Below are 10,306 nucleotides of genomic sequence, written 5' to 3' on the forward strand. Positions count from 1 at the left end.
CCTTTTTGTGCTGCTAATGCGAGTGTTAAGCGGATGGTGTTCCATTTTGTTGTAGGAGCAAAAGTCTCCTCATAATCAATGCCTTCCTATTGCGCAAAACCCTTAGCCACAAGTCTAGCTTTGTACTTGTCGATTTCTCCATTTTGGTTGTACTTAATTTTGTAAACCCATTTGCTTTCGATGGGTTTAACATTTTGAGGACAATCAACAAGTTTCCAAGTGTTGTTTTCTTGAACTGCCTTATATTCTTCAACCATAGCTTGTTGCCATTCTTTGTATTTTACTGCCTCTTTGTATGTGGAGGGTTCAGTAAAAGCATTCATGATTAAGGCAAAATTTCCTTCATTCCTGGTGGACCCCCTTGTTCCTATTTTATTTTTCTCATCGGGCCTTACATCTTTCAAAAGTTGAACAACCCATTTTGGCAATTGATGTTCACTTGTTTGAGATTCTGAAAAGTCACCATCATTATAAAGAGGATTAATGTAAACCGAGGTACATTGATTAGCTGCAGATTCTGGGGGTGGAGAATCAGTATCAGAAGAACTACTGCTACTAGGAGATTCTGATGAATTTCCAGAAGACCCAGACTGTGTTGGTGAAGTAGATGGACTGGATGAATCATCTTCAGAGGAAGGAAAATCAAGTTCATACCAATTTTGTGAATTTGGTTGACTTGGAATGTTTCCTTTCCTTTTATCTCCTTTTGTTTCTAATATTTGAAGAAGATGTTCTATTTCTTCAGCACTCTTACTTTCAGTTTCATAAAAAATTACATCTCTACTGACAATAAATTTCCCATTTGACAAAAGCCTATACCCTTTCTTCTCATCTGAATATCCAATCATTGTGCATTTCAAACTTTGTGAGTCAAGCTTAGTTCTTTTTTCTTTTGGAACTAAGGCATAACACACGGAAACAAAAACTCTAAGGTGTTTAACTTAAGGTGTGAAACCAAACCATGCTTCATAAGGTGTGATGCCATCCAAAGAAGCAGTGGGAGACCTGCTCCTTAAATAAACAATTGTATGGATTGCTTCTGCCCAATAAATAGGAATTAACTGTGTAAAAGTTAACATAGATCTCACCATTCCTAACAAAGTGCGATTCATTCTTTCTACTACTCCATTTTGCTGTAGAGTATATACATTTGTAAGATGTCGTTTGATTCCATTGTCTCTGCAATAACTTTTAAATACATTTGAAGTGAATTCTCCTCCATTGTCAGTTCTAAGAGTGCCAATCTTTTCCTTGACTTCATTTTCAACAAGTTGACGAAAAATTTTAAACTTTTCAAATGCCTCTGACTTATGCTTCAAGAAGTAAACCCATGTCATTCTGCTGAAATCATCAATAAAGAGTAAGAAATATTTGCAACCTCCTAGAGAAGCTTGCAAGGGTCCACAAATGTCACTGTGTACTAATTGCAAACGCCTGTTTGCTCGCCATGAGCTTGTCGGGAAAGGTTCTCGACTTTGTTTTCCATAAATGCAAGCTTCACATCTTGCATTTTCTTTCTTGAAGGTAGGAAGTCCCTTAACCATTCCTTGTTTTTGCAGTTGAGAGAGACTGTCAAAGTTTAGATGTCCATATCTCACATGCCATAATCTGATAGGTGAAATGTTTGTGCTTGCTGCTCCTGCAAAGTCAGAATTCCTTGGAATAATTGTTCCTTTCATCCTTAACAGTTTTTCATCTTCATATCTTATGATCACTGTTTTCATGTTCTGTTTGATTGAATTAATTGTAACTAGGCCATCCTCCAAAACCACCTGATGTCTAGCTTGTCGGATTGAAATTAAAGACAACAAATTCTTTTTAAAGGTGGGTACATACCATACATTCGAAAGCAATCTTTCTCCAATGTCAGGAAGATAAACTTTAACGACACCTTTTCCATAAGGAGTATGTTTTGTATTATCAACAAGAAAGATTGAACTAAGGTGGCATGGTTGGAAGTTCCAAAAGAAGTCTTGTCGAAAAGTCATGTGTTGAGTTGCTCCTGTATCTAAAATCCATGCATCTTCATAATCACTTTGAAAAAAAGGTGGAAACTAATGCTGCTGATTCTGATCTTTGACTTGATGTGAAGACATATTTCAAACCATCATTATCTTGATCAGTGGCAAATTGAGCTATGTTTTGATGGAACTTTGGAATTTTATCAATGGAAGTTCTACAATCTTCTGCAAAATGGCCCACTTTGTTACATCTTCTGCAGACAATTTGATTCAAGTCTCTGCCTCTTCCTTGATACTGTCCTCTGCCTCTGCTTTGACCTCTGTTTTGAGTTGGCCCTCTTCCTTGATTGTTTCCTCTGCCTTGAAAGTTGCCTTTGTTTTGAAAGTTTCCTTTGCCTTGACTGTTTCCTCTTCTTTGAAAGTTTCCTCTATTTTGGCTTCTTCCACGATCTTGTCCACTGTGTTGTTGGATGTTGATTGAAATGTCCTCTTCCTCTAGAATTGTGAGTTGATGGTTTACTTGTGCTGGCCTCTGTGAAGAAGACATCTTCCCCTTGTTTCTTCTTCCCAAAAGTTTTGTCGTGTTGAGCCAACATCTCACTTAGCTCATCAAACTTTAATTTATCTAACTTTCCGGTCACTTGTAGAGTTTCCAAAAAATGCGTGTAAGAAGAAGGCAATCCAACAATTAGAATTGTGGTCATGAAACTGTCATCTACTGGTGGAAATCCTGCTTTTACTATTTCTTGCTTAATATTTTTAAGCCTGGAGATATACTCAAGGACATCTCCTCCTTCAATTAGTTTTTGTTGAAGCAACTTAAGTTGTAGATCAACCTTTTTTTATTCAGGTTGTGTATCAAATAGATCTTTGAAAGTACGCAAAGCAGTCCATGCATCTGAGGCGTTTTCAATATGAATATACATCTCATCATTAACTGAAGACTTTATAAGAGCTAGTGCCTTGACATTTTTAACTTCCCATTTTGCAAGTGAAGCTACATCTGTGGGTTTATTAGGCTTAATGTCTCCATCACATATGTCTTGCCACAATTCATTATATATTAGAGTGCTTTCAATGAGACGTTTCCATGTTTTGTATGATTTTACCCCTTCAAGCTTATCAGAATCAGAGAATAGATTAATTAACTTCGACATTGTAGTTTTGAAGCTTTGCACCAAAAAGAATCAAGCACAAGAAAAAGATGAGCAACACGTCACATGAAACACACCACGCAAAAAACGATCTATCGGGGCTTGGCCTTGACCCTCGTATAGTCGTTGGAGGAGAAAATTGACTGAGCTTTGCACTTGGCTCTAGTCAATTTCTCTTAAAAATTTTACAATGAAATCTTTCAAAATTTGATTGATTTACAATCCTTGCAATGTTTTATGAAAAATGTACTCTAACCCCCTCAAAGTAAAAAAATTACTTTGAGTTACAATGTCACACTTATCTCTCCAAATAAAAAATTACAAATAAAATCTCCTTATTACTCCAAAAATTTACTGGCCCAAACATTTACAAATAACCTCTACACCTTATTACTCCAAAAAAACACAATTTAGTAGTACATCTTATTACTCCACAAATTTACAAACAATAATTCCCAAAATACAAAAACTCAAATATCTCTCCAAAATAAACTATTCCTTATCTCTCCAATAAAAATTTACAAAATTAAAAAAATTATACCTTATCTCCAGGTTCAGAGATCGAACCGCAGCAAACTGGTGTTCATCGTGATTTCACGCAGCAGGTCCAGAGAGAATTCCATGGCAACAATGACATGCATATATTGCTCCCCTCCAATTGGTGTTCATCGTGTTGTCACGCAGCAGGTCCAGAGATCGAACCGCATTGAGTCCAGATTCCTCTTTGAGGATTTGTAACTATCGAGGATTTAATCAATAAAAAAAATCCTAAAATCTGATAATCCAGGGTTCGAATTGGGGATCGAAGGGATTAAAAACACAAAATTGAAAGTCGCATTTGAATCCGCGAGCAAATGCCGAGGGTTTGAAGCCGATTTCCGAGAAAATTGAAGCTGATCGAAGCTAAATTGGCCGTTGGATGGTGATTTTGAAGCTTCTGTTGTGTTTTGATGAAGAACAAGAGAAATACTCAGATGACATTTCCTGCAAATCTCTTTCACGTATTCATCCATTCACTCGTAATTCCCCTCCATTCACTAGTAAAAGCCGGGTTTAAATGCGAGTTTCTTCAGAGATCATAGTTGAAGTGTGAATGTTGTTGTCACAGTGAAGACAATGATGACAATGAGTTCTCGGACGATAGAGACCGGCGCGATCATGGGGATTAGAATAAAACTTTGATGACAATGAGTTCTTGGAAGATAGAGACAGGCGCGATCATAGGGATGAGGTTAAATCTTTTATGCTGTTTGCCGACGCTGTAATTTAGTGTGGAATCACTGGATCAACGTTGTTGAAGATCCTGAGATATTAGCTTCTGATCTGCAAGTAATTTTCAGAATTCCTTTAATTTTGACCCTTCTACTTACTCTCATACTCTTTCCAGTGCCTTGCAGAAGCGTAGAGGGACACATAAAGACCATGTGATGGAGAATTGATCCTTTGATCACATTTTGGGGTGGATGAAGCGGCGCAATAACAAAAATTCAAGATACAGAGGAAAATTTTTGATAATAATAAAAAATGATTTTCAGCTGGAATCTCCTCTTCACATCAGCTACATTACTGTAGCTCTGATACCACAATAATGGCAGAAGTGTCCTCAGACACACAATTTTATTAATCAGACATAATAATTTTGCAAGAGTTTACACACACACCAACTCAATTGCAATCAGGGGAATAAGCTACATATAAGCTTAATTTTCTAACCTATTCTAGTTATGGACTACTTATTAAATTAACAAGTGTCCATTTACAATAAATGCCATTCTAACCAATCTACTAACTCTACTCCTAAATTGGAGCCTATGATACGACATTATTCTAGATGTCATATCTTTTACAACAATATTCTATTTCTAAGTGTCTCCAATATTTAATTAATAATTCTAAATAAATAAATATTCTATCCTAACTTTGTGAACTATGAATTTTGTATTTTGGATCATCTAACATTTTATAGGAGAAGGAATCCTCTAAACAATCAATTACAATCCATGTGCTCAATACAAGTGGTTTCTAACCAATCTTGGTCCATGTGTGAGGCAGACAACGTCAAAAATAATAAATATAGTGGAGCGTTACCTTAATAATGGTCCACACATGTTTTTGTAGATTTGATGTGGAGGTCAGGAGAAATAGAGAGATGTAACAATCCATATGCTTTATCCATCTGATTTAACCATTTTACCTTTTCAATAGCGGAAAATAGGTTGGTCTCAGTTCCCATTGTGATCCTGTATAAGCCTTTACTCTGCAAGAGGATCACTTGAAGTGTAATTCTTCAGGCATCTGTGAACTTTTAAGATATGCTGTCGATATGTTAGGTCATTAGTGTTTCTTAAGCATTTGGAGAAAATATTGACTTGGGGAATAAAAGACACTCTTTGGCACATAATATATGCTAGAAGAATCTGATTTGTTCCTACTCATTGACAAAATGTTTATAGGTAGCAGAAATCAGTCGTGTTCTGAGACCTGGTGGCGTGTTTGTGGCAACAACCTTTGTTTTATCTGGGATCTTAGATTCAGGTATCGTGAAGCCATTACGTCAGGTAATTCTCTGTCTACCCTCATTGTAAGAGCAGGACAAAAAGGATGAAAATTTCTTTTTTCTGCTGCTTATTTTATCTACTAAAGTGAAAAGCATAAACAATGTAGAAATTCTAGACCACTCTTGTCTTTACCATCATTTTCAGTCTGCTACATAAAAAGCTAAACTATAATGAATTGTAGGTTATAATGCACATTACACCCACATGCATGTATAGTTGATCATACACAGTATTAAAAGAAGACAAAAAAGAAGTTCGATTTATAACAAGATTTGATACATTAAGTAGACAGATAGAAAAGTATGGGTCAGTTGAATAATCTGATGTCACTTCATTTTTTTGGGTTAGGCAATGCAAGCGACAACCACCACAACATATTTCACAGAAAGAGAGTTGAAAGATCTTTGCAAAACTTGTGGCCTTGTTGACTATTCGTGCATAAGGAAGCAGGCATTTGTAATGATATCTGCCCGAAAGCCAGAGTAACTCCCATCATTATGGTAGATCTGCCCTAACACCATCAGCCAGATTTAAAATTGTTGACTTGTGTCAGCTTTAAAATCTCTTCAGATTCGGTGGCCCATAAATCACCAGATAAACATCAAGTACTAATTGAAAGGCCTGGTACATGGTGTTTTCCAGTCTAATGCATTATCTGTTTCAACTTTCTCTAATGGTAATCATCTTATTTAGGCTTTATTGCTAGTTTTCTATTTCTGCAGATTTTGGAGGTGTTTTCTCTGTTATGTGCAGAGTTAAAACCTCAAAGTATTATGAGTAGCAGATACAATTGTTTCTGGAAACTGTGCCGATGCTTATTATTGGCAAGGTTTGGCTATTCAAAAGATACCGGAGGAATCAAAACAGCTAGGTCAATTTACTATTTATTATATTGGTTGAGGAAAGAATATAGCTTTTAATCCATACTTTCTTCTCTGATCTAAAGGGCATGTAAATGACACTGTAAATGTAGGTTATTGTATTTATGTATTTCAAAGGGTTGATACAATCACATTCCCAACATGTGCATAGAATAGCGAGGGTTTTATTCTGTCACAGCTGGCCACTTCATTGTAAAAGTATCTATCACGTGCTTTATAATGGGGACTATTATTGATGTTTTGAGAACTTTCTTTCACATCTTGTTGTAAAGTATCAAATAATTTACTGGTAAGAATTTCCACAAATAGAGAGGAAAAAAATTATGAATCTGCTACTGTTCTTGCCCTAATTGTTCATGTTCTTTTGAAGTTAATAACCATTTCTTGCTTTGCATCAGAATGATGCACTTATATCACCCAGAAATTTTGGTGTTAAAATAGTAGAGAAGAATAAAAGAATCCAGGAAACTGGGTTTAACTTTTAACAGCAGCTTGCCTGGTTTGGGCAGCCACCCATCAACAACATAGAGTAGGAATGGAACTTGGTACATGCAGTTTGTGTGTCACACAACTTACCCTTTGATTAATTGCTGTATTACATGATCAAGTTAACCGAGAGAAAAGTAGTTTACAGTTATACAGGTAAAATTAATCATCTACAGCTCCATGAGTAAAACTTTGTGAATCCTACATTCCTTGTAGTACGGGGTATGAATCAAGTTATCAACTCAAAAAAGTGTGAGAAGATGAAAAATAAACTTGGGCCAAAGAGCTGAATCATAAAAGAGATGTCTTTGAAATAGTGCGTTCATTGAATACAGTATATACACATCTATTAAGATTCACGAGGGATTGAAATATTTGACACAATAGCTTGATTAATTTTACAGTGAATTGATGACATATAGGAGTCTTATTTCAATAAATTCCGTTAGAGTGGTCATTTGCCTTTTAATGACTTTATCAACGATATCAACTTTGAATGATAAATGGAAATACCTCGATTTGATGTAAAACTGCAATGCATTCAGAAGAAAACCATATGTGTTTTCATTTCTACTGGAATTACAATCTTATATTTATTATGCGACAGGAGATGAATGTGGAGGCTTTAGTTTGGTCATCTGACACTTTAATAACTGATAGCTTGGCAATGAACATAAACCCAACAAAACCCGGTTAGCATTTAATTTTGAGAGCAAGTTATACAATTTGTTAATTGTACACTACAAAATAAATCATTAAACCATGCTAAATATAAAAAATGTAACAAATCATAGGCCAACAAGCCTAGTGCTGCATTCTTCCAGAGTTTTATCTGTCCCGTACAGTATGGCAGTATCTTGCCTTACAATGTGGTTGAAGCCAGAAATTAATGCTGTAAAGTTATCCCACATAAAGCTTCATTTGTGGAGAGAAATATTAAATAAAGAAATTACCAAGGAAGAGATTTTTCATGCCATGAGCACAATGAAGAATGGAAAATCTCCAGGTTTGGATGGTCTGCCTTATCAATTTTTAGGTTTATGTGGGACACTGTTGGTGATGATCTGTTTCAAATGGCGAGGGAGACTTTCTTATGTGGGAGCCTTTCAGGGTTCTTGGATTAAGGTGTTATTAAACTATTTGCAATGGGCGATACTAGCGCTTGGTGTCCTCTCATTTTGTGGAATATCTCCTACAAAATTTTGGTTAAGGTAGTGGGTCTAATGCTGAGGAAAATTGTTGCTTGTTTGTTCAATAGTAACATAATGGTTTTGTATAGGGAAGGTTTGTTTTGGACATGGTAATTTCAGTATGGAAGGCCTTGAGGTGTGGATTTGAGAGACTCAACATGAATCCATATTCCTTAAATTTGACTTTGACAAGGCATACAATATGATACATTGGAGTTTCATAATAAATGTGCTTGTTCTCACTGTTTCTCTATGATGAACACTTTCTTTTCAATTGCATCAATGTTTGTTTCAGTTATTGGTTCTTTATCTGAGAAAATTATCTTGCATCATTTGAATTGACATGAATGCCTTTCAGCCTCTTTAACTCTAGGTATTGATTGTTGATGTTTTTGGTTATTTTCTTGAGGCAGCTAGATTGTGTTAAATATTGTAGCTCGAACAAGTGTTCTAGCCTTGAGAGGTGTCACTAAGGCTAGGAACACAGAGGAATTAATTATCTCCAAGCCCATGTAATTTTTCATAAGTTCCGCCTAGGAAAAATGTCTTAATTAAGTCAATTAGTAATTTTTAAAATGGATAATTAGTTGACATTAGTTGAGATAAGATCGATTTGCCTCTAAAAGCTTGTAGAAAGTTTCTAAGATGATCTTACCCATTGATTGGGACAAGATAACTTCTAATCTTGGCCAATCCTTTGTGAATGAGAGATTGTAAAGGGAGATCGATGGGCAACATTGGGGACAGATCAAACATAGAGTTGAGTTGAGTTTGGTGTTTTTTTAGAGATACATCAGGAGGGTTTCAGCAGTAGTGATTGAGGAAGAGTTTTGAAGGGTTTATTCTTCATCTGAGAAGACTTCCAACTTCTGAGTTTCAGAGGCAGTTTTGTTGACCATGTCATTTTCTGCAAAGAGGGCCGAGTTATTTTTCTGGAGGCAGTGCGAGTTTCCCAGAGGCAGTGTGAATTGCTAGAATTGCTAGTGTGAGTTGCTGGAGGCAGTGCAAGTTTCCAGTGTGGGTTTTCCAGAGGTCGTGGGAGTTTGTTAGGAGGAGGTGGGAATTACTGGGAAGGGCGTGTGAGTGTTGAGGAGGCTATGCAATTTGCAGAAAGGAAGTCGTGGGGTTTTCCTAGTTCGATTTGATTAGTAGTAGGGAAGATAAATTTGCCAAAGCTAAATTTTCCAGAGCTTTTCCAGTGAGAGGCAAGCAGTTTATGTAATTTCTCGATAGTAGATTTGTTGAAGATTAGTAATAAAACCCTCAATCTGAAAATTGTTTTTCCCCACATTGGGGTTTTTCCTGGGACGTTTGTCCAAAAGTATGCGTTATTTGTGTGATTGGTTTCTTTTGTATTCCACTTCAAATATTATTTGGTGAATGGTGTTGTTCATGTTTTTATTCATTACTTTCAACTGATAAATTAATTTTGTTGTGTATAAGTAATTGGAATAATTAATTGGGTTAATAACACCTTTCGAGTAGCAAAAATTTCACATGGGATCAAAGCTATCTATAGTGTGTTGAAGTTTGTAGCTATGGTCAATCTTCATATTATATATTTATCATTGATGTACATGTAAAGCATGATCTTCATGCTCAAAATTATTTTTATTTATTAAAAGTCAAATTTAAATTTTATTTGAAGCCCCAAGTGTCCAAGTCAGCGTCTCTTCTCCTTAAGTCGACTATGTCCCCTTTGGCACCCATTCGACCTTATGTTTGGCTATATTGAAGCTCTTCGTCCTGATCAAAGATAGAACTTGCATAACAACATATAACATTTCTTTTGATCATACAAGAGACAAGTCTGGGCACAAGAGTTAAGTTTAGAAGCAAGATAAAAGTGACACATTATTCTGTAATTTGTTTCTTGAAGAAAGGTCTGAACTTGTTGACATATTACTTGTGAAGAAGAAAGATATGAACCTGTGAATAAAGTGTAACAAAAGGACAAAAACTGTGATTTATTCTTGGTAACAGATTAATAGAAGGTCGAAGACTGTGATCCGAGTTCTGTGATTGATAAAGGTCGAAGACTATAATCCGAATTATGTGATTGATAGAAGGTTGAGG

General features: G+C 35.9%; 1 protein-coding gene across 1 annotated transcript in view; it reads left to right on the forward strand.

Annotated features, from left to right (window-relative positions):
* The window catches only part of LOC149197451 (putative methyltransferase At2g41040, chloroplastic), a 180,353-nt gene extending 173,552 nt beyond the window's left edge, over nt 1-6,801 (forward strand). The window contains exons 7-8 of the mRNA XM_089405840.1: nt 5,569-5,673; nt 6,022-6,801. Coding sequence (XP_089261966.1) covers nt 5,569-5,673; nt 6,022-6,159 — 243 coding nt within the window. The 3' untranslated portion in view covers nt 6,160-6,801. The remainder of the gene's footprint in view (nt 1-5,568; nt 5,674-6,021) is intronic.
* Nucleotides 6,802-10,306: the final 3,505 nt, after the last annotated feature.

Source organism: Pinus tabuliformis, chromosome 2_2 (genome assembly GCF_031772625.1).
Source record: "Pinus tabuliformis cultivar Carrire ecotype Pingquan chromosome 2_2, CPIR1, whole genome shotgun sequence".
Lineage (NCBI taxonomy): Eukaryota > Viridiplantae > Streptophyta > Pinopsida > Pinales > Pinaceae > Pinus > Pinus tabuliformis.